The 21,640-nt window shown below is 39.3% G+C and overlaps 1 protein-coding gene across 3 annotated transcripts in view; it reads right to left on the bottom strand.

The window, feature by feature from the left end:
* The window catches only part of STXBP6 (syntaxin binding protein 6), a 222,573-nt gene that overhangs the window by 156,906 nt on the left and 44,027 nt on the right, over positions 1-21,640 (bottom strand). For 2 of the 3 annotated variants that reach the window (XM_067558076.1, XM_067558074.1), the window contains exons 1-2: positions 15,777-15,906; positions 7,078-7,263 (exon numbers count right to left, since the gene is read on the bottom strand). In XM_067558076.1, the coding sequence (XP_067414177.1) occupies positions 7,078-7,263; positions 15,777-15,813 (223 nt within the window). In that variant the 5' untranslated portion in view covers positions 15,814-15,906. Of the gene's footprint in view, positions 1-7,077; positions 7,264-15,776; positions 15,907-21,640 lie in introns of those variants that run through there. The other variant, XM_067558075.1, reaches the window with a different exon arrangement.

Raw genomic sequence — 21,640 nt, forward strand, 5'->3', positions numbered from 1 at the left:
CTATATGGATAAGGGGTTAGTAAAAAGGAGAATAGCTTAATATAAACTCATTGATAATAATGTAAAGGATTAGTAAAGACAAATCTCAGTCACCCTCAATGTACTGCCTTAAAAAAACAGGTACGAAGTAAATGTAAGTGTCGATTCACTTCACACATGAAAGTCAAAGTAAATATCTGAAGTACAGGAATAGGATAAACTTTGCCAATTTTCCTGTGCTGCAGGGCTGGACAAAGTTCACAGTCTGAAAAAGAAATGCCATTCACACACATGCTGCAAAAACAAGACGGGGTAGGACTTGAATAAATAGCATGCAGCACCAGTACTAGCAAATGTTCATAGACCCAAGGAAAAAACGTCTCCCCATCCACTGCAAGGAAGCATAGTGTTTATTCAAGTCCCACTCCTTCAGATTCAAAAAGAAAGACATGGCAATCGATCTAACAGACGTGGATCCTGGAATACTACGAAGAGCCTACTTTCAACACAAACTGAAACTTCGTAACTGTCTCTTCACCTAGCTGTAAGAATCCTATGACAATTTTCTTGACTTTGATTAAGAAATTTAAATATTTCAAAGCATTTTCCTGTAAAACTTCAAGGAAAACGGAATGTCTCAAGTAACAAACACCAACATTTTAAGGCACTATGATTGGGAAAGCTAAAATCGGAACATTTAAGTGTGTATTCTTCTCCTGCAAATTCTAATTTTCAATTATTATTTGTATTTTGAGAGTGGTCAGATGCTCTCAGGCAGGATAGTGACCCTTCTGCACTGGGTGCCACACTGACACAGAGAGAATCCCTGTTCAGAGTAGCTTGCAATCTAAACAGAAAAGCAATAAAAACGACGGTGGGGAGCTGCAGAGGGGAACAGGATTCAGCATACAAATTGGGCAGAGAAAAGATTGGAATTAATATCAGGTGTGCCTTTTTTTTTCCACCCAAGACAAATAACATATGAAGGTTAAGGGGAGGAGAGAGGGTATATGTATTATTACACACATACCATATATCTCTAGTTATGCTCGTAGATGTTAATTGCAGCCATTAATCACAGTCCTGGTAGAAGTCTATCGACATATTGAGCTCCCTTCATTCAGGCTAAGAGATGGAGTGATTAAATGTGCCTTTGTTTAGTGATAGCTGAAACAAGAGACACCACCATCCAAGCCAGCATGGCAAGGGCTGAGCAAAAGGTAAACTGGGAGAGACGAGAGATGTTCCTGGAGACTGAATGCAATTGCAGGAGCAAGGGCATTGTTTGGTTGCAGCTGTGTGTGAGAGGAAGAGAAAGGAACCAGAAAATAAAGAGGAAAACAGCAAGAGCAGCAAGTTGGCCCTCGGAGGAATCCAAGAGACAAGAGCTTCTACTGGGCAGAGAACTCACTGAAAAGGCACACTTGGATTTCTGAACAAGGAAACTGACTCCTGGATTTGTGTAAATTCTCTGTAAACAAGACAGGACTGCATCAAAGAAATACCTGGCTCCTACAATCAAATTCTCCTCCAACGGAAGCAACCCATCGAGGCCCTAATACTAGCTAACTAGTCAGACTCAGAGGACATTATATATTTTATAACACACAGAGAAGAAATGCACACAGCAGCTTTATTTAACAACCTCTCAACCTATTAAAGGGTGGCCAATTTCTGGCAGCCACCTCAGCAGTGTGGGTTTTCAGACAACTGCTGAAGGCGAAGACAGTAGTGATCTTATGACTGGTTAAAGGACATTCCATTCCATAAGCACAAAATAGTATGGAAGGAAACACAGAAATATCTGTGGGAGAAGTGGAGCAAATAAGTGGTCGAGGTGGACGCCATTGGTAGAGCAGAAGGGATAATGAAATCTGATGTTTATGCTGGAACTGAATGGAGTGGGTCAGTGGTGGTTATTGCAATTTGTAATTTAAAGTCATGTAAAGTGAATGAGCTAGAAGTGTAAATGAATGTTGGTTAGTCATTAGTTCCACGCATGAAATAAAGCTTGGAGGTTATAGTGGGGAACCTCATTTGGAATCTTTTTTTTTGTCATTAGTTGCTTTGCAGTGGGGTTTTTTGGTTGTTTTGCTTTGTTTTTTAATGGCAAAAACCTTAGTATTTTGCATACAGATATTATACAGGTATTATATACCACAGCAACCCTTAACTTCAAAGTATGTTGAATTGGAACAACAAAATGTTCCTTCTAGCAATGTTGTATTGAATGGTATTAGTGGTACTTGAAACATTTCAAAGGAAATAGAAGCCACATTCAATAGCATTGTATGAGAAGTAGTATGAGAAGTAGCAGCAAATAAACCAATAACTTCAAAAAAAAGTTGGATGGAGAGCAGGAGGGCAAAAGCAAAGCATAAATTCAGAAATTCAATACTTCAAAAGGAGTTGGTTTTTAATGAGTTAAAAAGAGTAAAGCATTAGAGCAATCCTAGGATTAGAACAAAGTTAAGCACATAGCATTAGTGTAGTATAGGGAGGCCTTGTCTCAACAGGCTTTGGATCAGAGATTAGTAACCTGTGGCATTTGCAGCTGTTTGTTGATTTCCCTGTGAAGAAGTCTGAGACTTGGTAGCACAGAGATTTAAAAATAATAAAAGAAAGTTGCTTCAGCACTTCGGGTGAGGAATTGCTCCGAGATAGATCATGAGAGTCTAATGGTAGCGAAAGGAAGGGGGGGGAATGAAAGAGAGGTAGATTCAATTCTTATTATTCCTTTGCTCTTTTGATTTCTCATGGTGCATGGAAGATTAATTTTTTTCTTTGACAATTTTAAAATTAAAATTGTCATATTTACATAAAAGCCATACAAAAAACTAGGATGTTCTCACATTCAACATTTTTCAATATACCAATATATGAGGAAGAGGAAGGAAAGCCAGCTCCTTAGGCCTGGTCTAGAGAAGAAAATTGTACTGGTTTAACTTAAAATGAATTTTTATACTAATTTAGTATAATCGGTGCAAACTCCTTTAAACACTTGGGGTTGGCAATATAGGTACAGTTAAGCATCGTTTTTTCTGAAACATGACTTCCTAAAGTATACAGAGCATATTCCATATTCTTAGCACTTTATTCACACATTCATTTAACAATAAGGCTAAACAAAAAGTCCTTTTTAGAACTTAAGTTTAAGGTTACATAATATGAAGGCCACAAAACTCAAAGTTAAGTCTGACTCACTTAACATCTTGTCACTTTGTCTGGTGATGTGAAGGAGGTGGTAAAGTACTACAGATGGAATCTGTTTTTAACTTTGAATTTACTAACTTTTCTCTATGTCAAATCCTTTCCAACTCTTTCTTTTAAGAGACATTCTGTTTGTTCTATCTGTTTTTCTCCATTTCCCCTCTGCCTATTTCTTGCTTTTTTCCCATCTCCATCGTTAAAATGTGTATGGCTCCTCAATGCTGGTCAGTCCCACTTTATGGTTAGCCCTTATCACTACAGTATATTAGAATGCTTTATGTAAGCACACAATAGGGTTTCTTCCCCTACCTTTGACCTATTATTCTACAGTTTAATAGACAGTTAGGCAATTTTGTAACCCTATCCCTAAATTAACCTTCACATAGTTTCAAGTCATTATCCCTCCTTAGACCATCATAAACAATTCTTTCTAATCTTATCTTAGGTCCCAATTCAGCAAAGCACTCAGGCACGTAGTTAAGCACACGCTTAAGTTAAACAAATTTTAAAAGGTAGTTTCTTCCTCCCTCTCTTTCAGCTCGTAATGTTTAACAGTTGACCTTCACAACATTCCAGAGTTCCAACTGTCCTTCTCTTGGAAACACATAGACATAGAACAGAGGGGCTCTTTACAGAGGTCTTTAGGTCCCTAGTAGTTTTGTACAATACATATTCGGGATGAAACGTTTTGTACAATACATACAATACACTTAGGATGAAAATAATGTTTAACTGATTTTTAATATATCATGTAACTCAGAAGTTACAGCTTGAACAGTAAATATGGTATTACCATGATTAGTTTCAGGTTTCTGTACATATCAGAACCTAGATTCTAACAGTAGAACTTAGCAGGGACTTCTTGTCCATGGAATATTTATTAGCACAATTTAACAAGTCACTTCATTTGTGCTAACTGTTTCAGTCTGCAAGTTAAACTCTCATTAAAAACAAGTTATATCAAAATTACTTTAGCAGAGCACAAAGTAAACTAGTCTGTGGAATGACACACAAAAGCAGTAAGATTTTTATCAATTTAAATTCCCACAGTTTCAGGAAATTGGGGCAGTCAAGCAGTACAGGGAGTCAGAAAATTATTTAATGACTGCAGACGTTGCTATTAAAAAAAAAAAAAGTTAAAGTTTTATAAATGTAAAAATCACAAATTGTCAACATCATATGTCCAACACACGAAGTACATATCCTTAAACTTTAATAAGTTCTCGACAAACATTGTTCTTACTTTGCCTATTTGTAAATTATCTTTTTCATTTTTAATGATGGAACTATGTTATCATTTGTGTGTGTACATTGAAATCAAATGATGACCAACTTTTACCAACTAAAATCTAATCATTCCATACCTAAATATATAGTAAAATTTTTTTGAAGTCTGGTTGGTCCTTATGTGCACATACATAAACACATTATATACTTGCTATATATCCGAACATGTACACATATATAATGCATATTATACATACATACCATAAAAGGAGAGTCGTTAATAAGTTTTGCCTTTTTATACTTTGGTAATTTAAGTTAATTTGTATTGGAAAGAAATCTTTCTGGAAAAGACCAAACCAAGAACAGCAGACTTATCTGGATACCCTTCAGGTATGACACACGTTTACTGAAAAATTCCAATGGTATTTTCTAATATGACCACTGGTATTACGCCGGTTCCTCATAACGTCACAAAAACCCAGAGCTTACGTCTAGGATTAGACCATAGGATAAATCAGACCTGAAAACTTCCAGTCAAACAAACAAACAAAAAATCCACCAAAACTGAAACTAATTTCAAAGTGTTTACACAACTATATTCTTAATTTAGCTGCGTATGTATTTCACTGTGATAACCCTGAAGTATTTCAGCATAAAAGTGCAATTTCTTCATCTCTTTGAAGATTGCAGAAGGAAGGCAATGGAGAAAGAATGAAAAAGGCAACTGAGGATTCATACATTAGATGTAGGATTCCTAGGATATTAACAGCTGAAAAGAAAATACTAGAGAGAGAGTGTCCCCAATTCAGACTTATAGCTCATATTTCAGGGTCTCTCTCTCATTGGCTGTCAGCCATATCATTTTAGCCAGAAGGTGGTACCAGTTCACTATGAGCTTGAAAACAAACAGTTTAAAAGTGTGATTTAAGGGGAAATAATATGAAATCAGAATACTAAACATATGTTGTTTCTATATTTGTTGTTCAAATGGAGACAATAAGAGTAAGAATAGATGCTTAGGCAAGAGACATCAATGTGACTGACATGTCTCCAAGCAGCCTGCAATCTCCCCCCAGCTGCTCCTGACTCTACAGTGGTACACTAAAAACAATTACAGAAAGACTGTTCTCAAAGCAGCCCGACAACTAAGAGGACATTATTTTTCTAAGACTTTGAATACATAAATGGCAGCTCCACTTAAAAAAAAAAAAAATATAACCATCTCAGATCAAAGTACTTTCATAAAAGAAGGCAGCAGCAAACACAAAAATCCACTGTTTATTTCATATCTTTCCACTTAAAGGGAAAAGGTCAATTTAGAGTCATGTCAAAGAAACAGATTTCTTAACTAAATTCAATGTACTTGTTACTACACTTCTTGCTTACTTTTTGCATTGTTTTCAGCAGGGAGAATGAGAAAAAAAAATCAATGAATCACTTCTTTGCTGTTTAAAATGCTGCAGGGGACTATTTATTTGAAAAGTAAAATCAATGAAAATAGCGTTTTTTAAATTGTGGAATCATTTCTATTGGTCTTCAGTTTTATGGCAGCTTGGCTGTTTTGTCGGTTTTAAACAAAATTTAAATTTTGGCCCAAATTTGAAGTATTCCTTCAGGGATTTATAAATTATTTAAATAACTCTTATTTTCTTTGTCTCAGTACAAAGAAGTCTGTCTTTTACGATCGCTACAATTATATTTATTTATGCTCTAACAGGTATATAGCATATAGATGCATAAAAACAACAATTCCTGGGAAATTAATTATGTTGTGGCATGCAGATTATGTTGTCACAGGATTCAGTTTACTCTCTCAACCTGAATGAGCAAAAAGAAGGCAATATATAATAGTTAAGTTTTAACATCAGGTAGTAAGAAAAGAATATACAGTTTTAAAATAGCAGAAAGCATTAAGGCCATGTCACCATATTACCCTTACTCAAACTTGGAGCCTTTTTGTTAGGCTAGTTGGTAGACGCCTAATAAGATACTGCAATGAATACTAAACACATCAGCAACAACTAGATCATCCTTCCCACATGACCTCTCAAAGAGATTTTTATGTTCTTTCTTCCCATCCTCGCCCAAAATCCTTTCAAGAAATACTTGTTTTTCATCCCCTTTTTAAATTAGGTGACAGTGACATTCTTCACAGAGCTGAAAATATTCCAGTTACAGCTAAGTTGTCATGGTCCCAATGACGTAATCATACACAGAGGGAATCTTTGAAAGGGAGGAGGGAGCATATTAGTTTCAGACAAATGAAGGAAATAAAAGAAGCAGGTACAATATAAAGTTCATCCCTCAGAGGAATAGCTGAATCAGATTAGCAAAGACCTAATATTTTCAAATACACTAACTACAGGATAAGTTCATACCGTGCAGCTATGCCACCAAAGACTGTTTTAATAAGAACCGTGAAACCATCTGATAAATCAGCCATTGTTTCAGTCAGCTTTATCATCTGATACACCACACACTTCCTGCATTCAAATTTATAAAACTTAAAGATGTAACCATCATAGTTCAGCCACTTGCATTATTAAAATGCAAGTCACTCTGTTTCTTATAGCAACAATCAGCCAATCAGTTAATCAAACTTCAAAGATAACTTCAAAGATAACTGAAAGGATGGCTGGATGTCAAAATCATTTATTTTACCTGACAGGCAGATGTAGGTTAAATATTCACCCTGGCCCCCCGTTGCAAGGAAAGGGATCTTTTTCTTTGTTCTCCTTTTCACTTGGACAGCTCCCAGCATCCTTTCATCATGTGGGGCGAAAATTTCCTTGTTGATAGCAGCTTTGGCACTCATTGCAGATCTGAGATGGAAGAGGCTTCTGTCCTCTACAAAATAAAATCATCAAAAAATTAAAATGAATGCCACGTTAGAAGAGACTAGGTTGACTTTCATGTAGATCAATTATTTTAGGCTTCAAATTAAGTCTTGAATGACTTGAAAGGTTTTGGATGATAATTTCATCCCTTATCTAGAGGTGGGATTTTCAAAAGCATCTAAAAGGTATGTTTTCACTGCAGAGTTAACTCAAGTTTATCTACACACAAGTTACTACTCTCGAGTTAGCTTTGCTCCAGTAAGTGCCACACTGCACAGTAACACTTGACGTGCAGCACTGGTGCCATACTCACTCGTGTGTGACACATTTCATGGTTCTTAGTGCTGCAGTAATACAAACTACTCTATGAATTATTTACCAGTGAATTGGGCAAAAACAGGTCTGTCCTTTCAGAGCACACAGAGAGAATTGTGGAAAGGCACTGAAGGACTTGCAGCACACAGACATGTCCCTACTACAGAGTGGTCATGTTAGTAACAAATGAGTCTCATTCACTTGAGTTACAGGTAGAGGTCACTCGAGATATAGGTAGCCTATATTCTCTCTTGAGCCAGCAACTAGAGTTCAAAGCACCTCCACAACATAGCTAAGAGTGTTTATATGTGGACATATATTAAGTTGTAACTCCATTTATCTCTGCATTGAAGACAAGCCCATAATTTTAACTCCATTGAGTGATGCCACTAGGTCTTAAGAGACTATATGGCAGCTGGCTATGAGGAAGCATGCCTCTCTCACCATGCAGACTGGACTCTTCAGCCTCCTCCTGTCACCGACCACAGCTATGTTTTCTCTGGAGAGTTCCAAATAAAATTAGATGACCTTCTGTCTGGCTCCCTCAATTAGTTTAAACTTGTTTCCCCCTTAGGAGGGGCTCCCTTGATACCCCCTTTAGGGTATGCCTAGACTACAAAACTAAGTCAACCTAAGTTATATTGACATACAGCCACCACAGTAATTAAATGGCTTTTGCATGGCAACACTAGGCTGCTTGTATCCACAGTATGCGTCCTCATCAGGAGCACTTACACCGATGTAACTGCCAGCCTGAGGCATTGCGGGAAGAGTTCTGAAAGGAGCAACAGTAGATATAAGCCCCTCAGTGTCTGCACTAACACTGCATCAACCTAACTACATCGAGTTAAGCGCTACGCCTCTCGCGGAGGTGGAGTTATTAGGTCAGTATAGTGGGCAGGTTACATTTATGGAACATACATTTTAGTGTGGATGCTTACAGAGTTAGACTGATGTAAGGCAGTTTACCTCGACCTAACTCTGCAGTGTAAACCACGGCTTAGTTTGTTACTACTTAGAGGGAATGAAGAGTCTTAACCCAATTAAGTGCCACTCCTTCCCTTCAAATTTTAAACAATTGATTTTCAAACAGATTCTATATCCAAGCTCATTTGTAAGTTAATGAAATGTCCCTTATTCAGTCTCTCCAATCTCTAGTATATTTACAGTATTTAACATAAAACTTAAAATGAAAGGGGAGGACCTTTGAATTTACAGGAGGAATTAATGAAGGACCTTTTAGGTTCTATTCAAAAAACTATTTAAATGACTTAACCCAGCTCTTCATTCACCCAGCCATCTCAGAGACAGACAATGGTTAACCCTTGTTTGCCTAGTTTCAAGCTCATAAGCAAAGCAGGTCAAAACTCAGTTGAAAAAATAAAACTTTTTTCCTCCAGAACTTTCACACAGTAGTTTGGGCCATGATTCCAAACCATTACACACGTTTTAAACTTTATATATGTTAGTAATTCAGATGAGATTAGTGTTGTGTGTGAATAGTGAATTCATGTATGCAAGTCTGCAGGATCAGGACTTTTTTCCTCCCAAAAAACTTGGATTTTAAAAAAAAATTACTATTCAGTATGTACTACCAATTTCGATTGGTCAGCTTAGTCAAGTGATGGCATTTTTTTCTTCAAAATCAAATTTGTTTGAAAATTTATTATTTGAAAATCTTTTTTGAAATTCTAAAGCGTGCTTTTAAAAAGGAAAAAAATCTATAAAAATACTATACAAATTTTCAATAACTGAACACAAATCACTTTTGTAAACTAATGTAAAACTTAAAATTTTCACAATTTTAAAAAATAGTTTATTTTGCAGTTTATTATTTACACAGATAACATTGAAACAAAAATTTAAAATTAAAACTTGAGAAAAGCCACAGAAAAAAAATTGTATCAAGTCTTCATTTGAATATTTTAACAAGTGTTAAAGTTCTCTACACTAGGAACTAAGTGAAGGAAAAATCCTAGTAAAGACAAGGCAGTTTGTAGCTTTCATGTGAGTTAGAATCTACTTCAAGAATAAATAAATAAATCTACCAAAAAAAATTAAACTTTTTTTCCTAGAGACACGGCCAAGGTGACTGTGATATGTCCCTTGCCTGTACAGTTGACCTTGATGGAAAGTGGTCAAGAACAGTAATAAATAGTTCAAATATTTTACTGAGTGGTATCTTACCCTGAACTACTGATTTACAGTGGCAATTGTGCTATTTGACAGCTGGATTTAAATCCTGCGCTTAATTTAAATGGCAGCTATAATTCAGATGTTTTTTGTTTTTTTTTAAATGAAAGTTGCTTGCCTTTCTAAGGATGTTTACTCAAGGTAAACTAAAGGCAACTTTTGAAGAAGTCTAAAGTGAACCAGCAATATTTGAAGTTTTACTGGCATTGCCCTCTTTCCCCTCCCCTCCGCCCCCTACTGCCAGCCTGCACCCATTTCACAGTGCCTTTATGTATGGTGTATCGTTGCATAATGCATAACTAAACTCTAACTCCAGTCAAAGGTATTCAAGCTCATAAGCCTCTTTTTATATCTTGAACTTCCTTTGTACGCTCACAGTATGAATCACCTTCAGGTCACTGCTAATTAGCCCAAAAATTTAATTCACTGAATAAAAAAAAAAAGATACATAACATTTGTCATCACCTAGCTAACAAAACATATGGAAAAGTTCCAGTCTTAGGTTGTGCATTAAAAATAAAAGCAAATAAATATACGATCCAATATTCAGCATGCATACATAAAGCAATTTCACTTTAAACCTTTACATTTGCTGTTTGCACTGATGTCAGAGATTCTGGAGTTACTCAGGTGTGAGTAATTTGGTCCAGGTAGTTTACTATCAATTCATTTTGGGACAGATCAGAATTGTTATAACAAAGTGCATTCTAACATTTTTATGCACACAACACTTATCACAACTACACTGTTGGGATTGTGCAAAAACTGCACAAATATTTTCTCAAAGTTCACATTTCTCACAACTCTAAGTAAATAACCTAAACAAACTTTGAAAAATAGACTCTCAGTAAATAAATGAAACCAGAAAGAAAAAGGATAAATTCTTCACACTCCAGTTACTCTTATTACAGTATTAATTAAGAATTAATCAATCACTTAATTTAATTAATTTTGATACATCCCACTTCTGACATACCACAGTTCATTCCTCTTCTCAGTTTATGGAAATAGCTGCAGTAACTCAAGATACCAGAATGTGACAACTGTATGTAAAATGCTGACTTGTTAAACGTGACCACTATAAAGGATTATTGGCTTTTGCCACACACAAGGAAAGCTTTAGGCCAGGTCCTTACTAGAAAAGTTGCAGCAGCACAGGGGTAGCTGAGCCGCTGTAGCACTTCAGTGTGGACAGCTGCGGCCAGACTGTGTGCTAAAAAAAAATGCCAAGATTGCTGCAGTGATTGCCTCACTCCCTGGTCCTGGCTGGGGCAAGATGGTGCCACAGAGCCCTGATAGAGATCTCTCTGCCAGCAGAGAAGGCAAAACAGCCTCATGTGGCAGGTGAGAAGCTGAGCTCAGCCGGCTGTGCGCTGCAGGGACACGCTGAGAACGCCAATGCCAGAGGGAGCGCTGCCTCCTCGCTTCTGGGAATCTGCACCAGAGGCTCTAGAGAAATGGGGGAGGCACGTGCCCCCCCACTAGTTACAGCTGTGTGTCACCTAGAAGGGGCTGGGGTGGGGGAGCATGCTCCAGATTGCAGCATGCTCTGGGCTTCCTTCAGCAGACAGCACTTGCCTGCCCATTCCCTGTTGGCCATGTCCAGATCCAGAGCCCACAGCCAGGAGCAGGAGGCTGCCCTGTAAGTTGCATCTCTGGGGGGGACTGGGGAGAGGTGTGGAGTGGAAATTTGTCCCATGGGGGGCTTTCCAGCTAGGGTCCCCTACAGCTCGGTGGGTGGAATCATCCCTGCCTGAGTGTCTGGGAGCAGGCGCGGAGGGACATGTGCCTAACTGGGCAGCAATGGCAGGTAGGGTGGGGAGAAGCCTTCTCTCCCTCCCCTTCCCAGGCAATCTCTGCTACAGGGCTCAAATACACTCCACAGCAGCAACCCTCTTTAGTCTGAACAGCACCCCAAGGATTGAGTCCCACGTGGGGCTCACTGCATGCTCTTTGTGCCTGCTGCACTGTGCGGGGCTCGGAGCAGCCCCCTCTAGCCCAGCTGCACCCCTCCACAGTCACTTCTGCCAGCCGGAGGTCAGTGCCACTCACACACCGACAGAGATAGCAGCCAGGCAGCCTCCAGCAGGGCTCTCTGCCTCTGCCTCAGAAGAGCTCTGGGTAAGGGGAGCCCAGGACAGACAGCTGTTGTGTGCCACACGCTCTGCACACTGCCCCCTGCACTGCAGCCCAGAAGAGGACTGACACTGCAGCTGTTTTGTGGGCCCAGCTCAGCCAAGGCTTAAAGTGGGCAGTCACAAGGGGTCACAGTCCTGGCAAAAAAGGAATTTAAAATGGAGTCAGGTCACTGAGGGTGCACTTTAAGTGCTGCCCTACCAAGTGCATGAACATTTATTTCAGCTGGGATTACCAGATACCCCAAATCCTCCCACCCACATCCACGCTTTTTACAGTCTTCTTTAAGCACTGAGCTCAGGGATCCACAATTATCTTGCAGTGACAGGCAAGGACAATTCTACTATTGTATAGAAACTAGTTGATTTCCCCCCCCAAGGATTATACATCATGGGCACTGGTACTATGTCTCCTATGACTCTCTCTCACTCTCACACACAATAGTGGAGCCTGAAAGTTTTACTCAGCCCCACTCCACCCCAAAGGATAGCTTCACCAGCTACCTATACAAAAACAAATTACTGTATATCAACCTAGTCTTTAATTCACTGATGTCTGAGTAGCACCTGGACACACAAGCCAAAAATGGAACCATCTGGGTAAAAAGCAGACAGTTGGTAATCCTAGTCTGAGGCAGGATGGAGGGATTCAGACAAGCATTATCATCTGAAATGCACTGAAATGACGCAGGGAAGAAGAAGAATTAAACACATTAAAAAGGCAGTCTAGAGTTGAATTTCAGTTTCTGACTACCAACTCACCGCCAATTGCCACAAGCAATCAGACTGTTAAAGAAACACATTGTCAACCCTAAAATTAAGCAATTTGCTGTTATCTTTTCATCTCTTCCTTTCTGGTTTGTGTACTGGTTTCCATCTACTTTTCCTCCTGGATTCCTATGGCCTCTGCTAGCCAAGCCTCAGCCACTTGAAAATAACTTTCAGCTATCAACATCTGATGTGCTACTAGACTGGGAGGAAGAGAAAATACACTGTGATCTTGTCATGCCTCTGCTGGTCCTGTCAGGGAAGTATCCTTTACAGGAGCAACAAACAAGTGAATGGAAGCAATTCTCCACTGAAGTTGGAAGAGAGAATCTCTTGTTTTAAGTGTTTCAAGGTAGACAGAGGTGTTGATAGAAAAAAATGCAGGATCCCCTTGGGGCGGGGGGTGGGTGGGTGGGGGGGAAACTTTGTTGCCAACTCATGATTGTATTGTCTGGCCATATCTGGCTTCTATTTAAAAGCCCCACCTCTTGAATTTATATGATTGTGACAATCTTACCTTTCACATAAAAAAAAGTTATTAGCCCTCAGGGTTGCAGAAAGGTTGCAAATGTGGACTATCAAGGCTTAAGAACCAGAAGGTAAATGAGAACCGTCCCCCTTCCTCCCCTCCCCCCCCAAAAAAGCTAATGGGTTTTTTTTTGTTTTTTTTTTTGCAGCCCTCTCAATTTTTGAATACTTGGGTGACAATACTGCAAGCAAGATAGAATTCTAAAAGAAAAAATAAAACTCACTGTTTTAGCTCCTACCTTCCCCAAACTTACTAATGATTTTTCACAAATTGTCTTTGCAAAATCTGCTTCATCTCACTATCAACATATAAAAATTCTACAGTACCAATTACAGGCTGTTGCAAACAGAAACTGCAATTAGTTGGGTACCATGGCTAGTTGTCATCTTCAGAACTGCTCTCTTCAGCTAGAGTACAAAACACCACCAGGTGCCAGAAATCTGAGTAATCAGAGCCCAATTAAAATCTACTCAGCTCCCTGACTTTCACCCCCAGCTGAGAAGCATCTCATTTTGTAAATGAAATAGTTACAGGTTCATTAGAGGATTGTCACTAGGTGCTTAACTCTTATCACATCCAGAAATGTGTTCTAACCAGAAGTCAAAGAAGGCTTGGTGCAAACACCATTTCACATTGTGCAATATGCATGGATTCAAATGACAATCTAAGTGTTTACAAAGCTCTTATAACTTAATGGGTTTGTATTGCCACCCATCACCATGTATGAGCCCCTTCCACGTAAAAATTGAGATTTCCAATATATGTCCCTAATGGATTTCATAGAGACTCCTTCTGGGATTATAGAAACTCGGTTTGTGGTATGGTCCTTATTTTTAATTTTTTATAGTCCAGGCATAACTTTTCAAAAGTGATTAGCAATTTTGGTGAATTGTTTAGGTGATCAACATGATACCTTGAAAGGGGCCTGTGGTTTTCAGAAAGTAATGAGCACCTATCTGCTGAAAATAGGCCCTTTTGTATGCCTCAAGATAGGCAACCCAAAAAAATCACTGGCCATTTTTGAAAATATAAGCCCTATCAGTCACAGATAGTCTCCAAGGAGTTGATGGTACCAGCCAAGAATTTAAGGGTATAAAAGACCTGCTCTGCTCCTCATCAGCCTTGAGGCACACACATCAGCCATATGGGGCCAGGTCACTGTGTCTTTCATAAGAACGGCCACGCTGGGTCAGACCAATGGTCCATCTAGCCCAGTATCCAGTCTTCCGATAGTGGCCAATGCCAGTGCCTCAGAAGGAATGAACAGAGCAGGTAATCATCAAGTGATCCATCCATCACACATTCCCAGCTTCTGGCAAATAGCAATTCCTGCCCATCTTGCTAACAGCCACTAATGGACCTATCCTTCATGAACTTACCTAGTTTTTTTAACCTCTTTATAGTCTCGGCTTTCACAACATCCTCTGGCAAGGAGTTCCACAGATTGACTGTGTGTTGGGTGAAGAAATACTTCATTTTGTTTTAAACCTGCTGCCTATTAATTTAATTTGGTGACCCCTAGTTCTGCATTATAAGAAAGAGTAAACACTTCATTTACTTTCCTCACACCAGTCAGGATTTCACAGACCTCCATCATATCACCCTTTAGCTGTCTCTTTTCCAAACTGAAAAGCTCCAGTCTTATTAAATCTTTCCTCATATGGGAAGCTGCTCCCTATAATCATTTCTGTTGCACTTTTCTGTACCTTTTCCAATTCCAATATATCTTTTTTGAGATGGGGTGACCAGATCTGCATGCAGTATTCAAGAAATGGTGTACCATGGATTTATAAAGAGGCAATATGATATTTTCTGTCTTACTATCTATCCATCCCTTTTCTAATGATTTCAAACATTCTGTTAGCTGTTTTTGACTGCCACTGCACACTGAGTGGACGTTTTCAGAGAACTATCCACAATAACTCCAAGATCTCTTTCTTGAGAGGTAACAGCTAATTTAAACCCCATCATTTTAAATGCATAGTTGGGATTATGTTTTCCAATGTTCATTTATCAAATATTTGCATTTATCAAAACTGAACTTTATCTGCCATTTTGTTACCCAGTCACCCAGTTTTGTGACATCCCTTTGCAACACTTCACAAGTCAGCCTTGGACTTAATCATCTTGAGTAGTTTTATATCATATCAGCTGCAAATGTTGCCACCTCATATTACTGTAATGATAATCTTGGAGGAATTAAGAAAATTGCTTTTTCTCCAGTGCAGATTTTCATTCTAGCCATATTACAGTTTTATGGATATGATTACAGAATTGACATGCCAGAATGAGGACCAAATGAAACACACAAGAAAAACATATTTAAGCAAATGTGAATCTGAAATACACTAGTCATGCACAGCACTGCTCAATTTTTCAGTGCTAAAATCTTTCTAAATGGAATCTATGCCAAGTAGCATCTTGCAGTTCGACAGCTGACCCATTATTCAGTGATGCAACAAAAAATATTTCAATTTTAAGCAAATTTACAGTAGTTCTAAGACTACATTAAAATTAATAAACTACTTATGATCAAGCATATCTGTGCAAGTGAAGCCCAAAATAAGTCAAACAGTAAGCAACCTGGAATGGTGGCTAGCAGTCTGAGAAAAGTGGACATATCACATGCAGTTGCCTTCCCCTTGTTTCCAGCTGCTTTTAGTGGGAATCAAGGAAGAGGATCCAGCCAATGTCTTCATTACAGCTACTGCTACATAGGAAGCGTTGGGCAAACCAGACCTAAAGAGAACAGAATTCAACAGTAGAAGTGGAACTTCCAGTTGAAGAGGAATGTCCAATGGAATCAAAGCAACGCAAAATGCTGTGCAAGAGGAGAAAAAGGACCAGATGCTCAGGAGAGCAGCAGAAAAGGAGGCAAGAAGAATGCCCAGAGAAGCAAGAGGACAAACACTGGGACGGGGAAATGAAATGACAAAAGGAAGGAGAGTCATCTATTTGCCAGCAAGGACAAAACACTCATATTAAACATGGTGACAAATTAACATATGCATGCAGTTTTAACTATTACTTTTCAAAGTATGAGACTGCTGTATTCACTAGGATGGTATCAGTCACAAACAAGATTGCATCTGGAAGACAACTTCTCTATTAAGTTATGGTCCACACTATGCAACTGTTGAGTAACTAAGTGTTGCAGAAATCTCTAAGAGCCATGAGACAGAGCTGAAATCAATTTCAGTCAATGGTGGTGTCATTGTAAAACACCATTGCGTTTGTAAAAACAGCTTCTGCTGCTTTACGAATCTTGATTTTCCCATGGATATTTGCTTGTTATAAATGCTGAGGCAATGCATTTGACTATCACCTTTCATCAACATTTTATATCCATTGCGGTCTCAAGCAAAACAACGAACACAGTGTTTTGAGGAGCATATTGCCATTCTGAATACAGAAAGGTAATCTAACCCTTCAAAATGCAAACGTTAAAACACCCAATTTCTAGACTTGATCCCAGAAGAGGTTTTGGACTTAAATTTATCCTTACAATGTAATTAAAGAATTTAATTAGCTCTGCATACAAGGATTAAACTAAATAGGTCAACTTCACTTACAGAGTCAAGGTGAAATCCTGAAAAGGCTGTTAGTTAGAATAGCACAATCAAAATGCCTACCTGATTCCATTCTATTAGTTGTGACTCTCAAAGAATTTAAGAAACTCTTTGCTTGAAAGAGTCAGGGATTGATTAAAATGAGAGCCCATGTTGCAACCAGGGTGGATAAAAGTCAATTAAAAACAGATTTTTTTAAATTTAAATTGTTTTTTTTTTTTTAAATCAACACTAAATTTCCCTCTCCTTTAAAAAACAATTACAATTAAATCTCATCACAAACATGCTAACCCTACACTTAGTCTCATAAAAATGAATTAATGGCTCTAATCTGTCCAGCCTAACTACCAGCTCTTCCGTCTTGAAAGTTCTGGGCTTTCAGTTTGTGTTTCTCAACAAACTAAAGTCACATGTGTAATGAAAGACACAGGCTTGGATAGGATTGCTGTTGTTCTGTGCTTATATGGTGGTGGAGCTGGGCCAACCAAGGCAGAGGAATTAGTTAAGATACTGTCTTAAGGACAGAGGCAGAGTAGAAAGGAACAGTGGAGTGGACTGGAAAGAAAAAGGGAAGACATTCAGTACACACACAGCTTCCTATATTCTCCCACACTTTTGGAACAGAAAAACTGGAAGATTGCTCGGTTAATTTATGCCACAAATTCTCCTTTTCGCACTGTTAACAATAAACACTTCATTGACATGGTTGAGTCCTTACAACCAGGCTACACTCCTCCTGGTAGAGCAGACGTTGGTGGAAGGTTGCTAGATACAGTGTACGAGAAGGAACTTGAACAGGGTGCAAGAGATACTGAGGGGAAATTTGCCAGTTTAAGCCTTGATGGGTGGAGCAATGTACACAATGATCCAGTAATATGTGCCTATGTGACAACAGAAGATGGGTTGCATATCTTTCAGAAACACCAGATACATTGGGAAATGCCCATACAACGGAATATTTAAAGAAGTGGCAGTGACAGTTGTAATGAACTGTGAACAAAAATTCAACTGTCACATGCACAGTTTTGTCACGGACAATGCTACAAACGTGGCAAAGATGAGAAGATACTAAGAAACGGAAGGATGCTCCTTAACAATATATGGCTGCAGTGCCCGTTTAATGCATCTTTTAGCCAGACTTAAGTACGTCTTCTCCAGGACTAAAAGAAAATGTTGTTGAAGTCACAAAATACTTCGGTAACAACCATTTTGCTTCAGCTTCACCGAAGAGAGCAGGAGGATCCAAACTAAATCTCCCTCAAGTTGTTCGATGGAATTCTGTGGTTGATTATTTTGAACAATTTATTACGAACCAGCCCATTCTCATAAAACTTTGGGAAGAAAACCATGATAAAATAGATGGAAGTATCTCATCCAAAGGATTTAACAATGGATTAAAGAGGAATGTAGAAGATATGCTCAGTATACTGAAGCCTATATCCATAGCCTTAAACAAACTTCAGAGAAATTGTTGCTGCATTGCTGATGCTGTCAAAATTTGGAAGGCACTTCAAGAGACATTGAAGAAAGAAATACCTCACCAGAAAGTTAAACTGCAGGCAATAAAGAAGTGAATGGATCAAGCACTAACTCCATCTCATTTTCTTGCAAACATTCTCGACCCCAGATATAAAGGTAGATGCCTAACTTCTGAAGATGATGCTGCTGCCATGGCATGGGCATCTCAAAATCAGTCCTCAGTCATAATAAATTTCAGAGCTGGAGCAGAACCATTTAAACAGTACATGTTTACTTTGAACAAAGTCACTCCCCTGAATTGGTGGAAATCATTAGACAGACACCTTGAAACAGAGTTCCTTCAGTTGCTAAGCCAACTTTTCACAGCTTTTCACTTCCTCTGCAGGCACAGAGAATATTTTTATTGTTTGGTATTTTTCACTCATAGCTAATAAATCAACTGGAAGTTGAAAAAGCATGAAAATTCGTATTTCTGTTTCTGTACAACTGGGTTCCACCCTGTTTCAGGCAGTTCAGCCAGCTCTACCTGATCCAGACCTCTTTATTTGGCCTGATTCCTGCTACCTGACTCTTGGTCCCTGACCTCAGATCCTGCTTCTGAACTGCAGCGGTGTGGGGACCCAGGTCTCTGCTCTACACGAACCACCAGGCACGGCCACCTACATTCCAGCCCTGACAAAAGAAAGCAGCATGGAAGTTGAACGAGTCAAGAAATAGCTGAGTTAGGGTTAACAGTTCAACTACAACTCTGCTCCCTTGGGCTTATTTCTTAAAATGGGTCTTCAGCCAACAGATCATTATACACTATTCCATCAGGAGGCCTTGTAGAATAAATCCTCAGTTCCATCCTCCTCAAGCCAACGGTGCTAGCAGCAATAAAACTCCTGCTGTGTCTATGCCAACAGAAGGTATCTATGGGAACTGGATGTACTGAGGAGAAGCAGAGGGCAGGTTTCTAATGTTGAAAAAGAGGGTAAAGAACCTAACTGCAGCCCCCAGGTCTGGAGAGGGAGTGAAGCGCTCTCTCCCACTACATTCCTCCTCATGCTCTTCCCCACTCACTTCCTGAGTGTGTGAGGGGAAGATACTCAGAGTGCAGTGATACCATGGATTAATGTATCCAGAAAACACCAAATTCAGTTCTGCTCCACGAGTGATAGATTGAGAAAGAGTAGCTCTCACCATTCAACGTGACAATTCTTTCAGCCTTTCTGAACACTCAAAGTGTGTCAGATTTCCATTGTCTGACTATTAGATATTTTTCCAATAAATGACATCAGCCCCCATTTCTTGGTGTCCAACAGACAGAGTTTGAAATATGGAGATACCTTTTTAACCATGGATTGATCTTTGGATATATTACTCCAATATTTTTGTTCTTTGGGACAAGAAAGAATTATGTGGGATGGAAGCTGTCTGTTAGCAGCATCTTGTGTATTTGCTATGGTTAGACAAATATGCTTTCTGCAGCCACTTCTCTATCTAGCAAACGTCTGCTTACGATTTTATTTCTGGTAAATGATAGATAACAAACGAAGTATTGCTGACATCCTGCCTACTTCTTTCAGGCTGTCTTCTGACTAAGTGTTATCCATTTCCATTTCATGTAGGCCCTTTGATGAACTTGATGAGCCTACACAGACCCAATTTTGCACACTGAAATGGTTCAGAGAGTAGTTTTGCAGACTTTTCCAGTCATTCTTGAGCTATTTTGAATAGGAAGTGAGAAATAGGACAAGTTTTGCTTGACTTTGCATCCCAGACCAACCTCACAAACTGTGGAAAAAAACTCAATCCAGAGCATAAAAATGATATTGCACAAGGTAGGACAGTGACTATCTTAAAAGAAGTTTGTTTGTGGATACCAGTCATAACTTCCCCACCCCCAACCATCTTGGAGAAGTTTGAAAAGAGTACAAGTTAACAGAGATTAAGGCCAGAAAGGACCATTAGATCATCTAGTCTGACCTCCTGTATATCACAAGCCACCAGTACCACTCAGCACTTACTCATTAAACTCAACAACCAAAGTTAGACCAAATATTTCAGCCCAAAGGAGACTAAACTATTATGTGTCACAAACAGGGAACAGGAGGGACCGAGATGCACCAATGCCTGATATTCCTGCCAATGATTCAGAGACACATACCCAGATAATCCTGGAAAGTGACCCACACCCATATACTGCCGAGGAAGACAAAAAATATACCCAATCTAACCTGGGGGAAAATTCCTTCCTGACTCCACATATGGCCATCAATTAGTCCCTGAGCTTGTGAGCAAGAACCAACAGCCGAACACCTGAGACAGAATGCTTGGTGCCACCTCAGAGCCCTGGCCCTCCCTGTCTAATGCCCCATCTCTAGCCATCCTTGAGGCTTTAGAGAAAGGAACTTTTTGGTTTTGTTTTTTTTTAAAACCCACACATCTGAATGCACAGAAGAGTGGGGGGAACAAATCCCTTCCTGACTCCTGTAGGTGGCCATCTGAAACCCTGAAGCATAAGTTCTTTGCATGTCTGAATGATTCTCCTGGTTAGCTCCATCAAGCTGGCTGTTTCCAACTCCACACTGAATTTTTAGAAGCTCAGACTGTGAATTGTCCGTGCCTAAGATAGCCACCTGAAAATGCCAAGGTCAGGGTAGGCTGTAAAAGAGGAGCAGATTCTCCCAACACTGGTGGGTGACTCTGAAGTCAAACTTCCCAACCAGCCACAAACAGTGCTTCTGATTCCCCTCACTGGTTATCAAGAAGCCAAAATAAAATATATACAGCCCCCTTTACTGCATTTCAGTCTCTGGCTCCCAATCAGCCACTAGGTCCAGTAAGGAGACCAGTTATTTAAAACTCTATGCTCTTTATCAAAAAAGGTTCTCCTGACCCCAAAGGGTCAGCCACATTACCAGATCAATATAAGTTTAGATCTTACCCAAAATACCACGCTGCCAGCCAATCCTTTAGTAACTAAAACTAAACGTTTATTATAAAAAAAGAAACAAAGTATAAGAGAAATGTTAAAGGATTAAAGCAATCAGATACATACAAATGATTTGAAAAAGTTCATATATATCAGGTTCCTAGTAGAATTGTGGAGTTTGGAGGCTTGCATAGTGCCTCTGGTATACATCCAGTACCTGGATGGGTCTCAGTCCTTTGTTTCACAGCTTCAGTTCAGTTGCAGATGAGTTTATCCAGAGGTAGGTGAAGACTGAAGACAGAGACTGAAAGATGAAATGGATCTCGGGCAGCTGCCTTTGGTCTTTGCCATGCTGCTTGTGGAATTTTACAGGAACAAGATGGAGTCCAGAGTCACATAAGTAAGTCCTGGTGACTCATGAAGTGTATCCCTGGCTTCTCACCCTGGGCCATTGCACCTGGGAGTTTCCTTAATGGGCCATT

This window comes from Emydura macquarii, unplaced genomic scaffold (genome assembly GCF_026122565.2).
Source record: "Emydura macquarii macquarii isolate MOO-44397 ecotype Brisbane River unplaced genomic scaffold, CSIRO-AGI_Emac_v2 contig_1876, whole genome shotgun sequence".
Lineage (NCBI taxonomy): Eukaryota > Metazoa > Chordata > Testudines > Chelidae > Emydura > Emydura macquarii.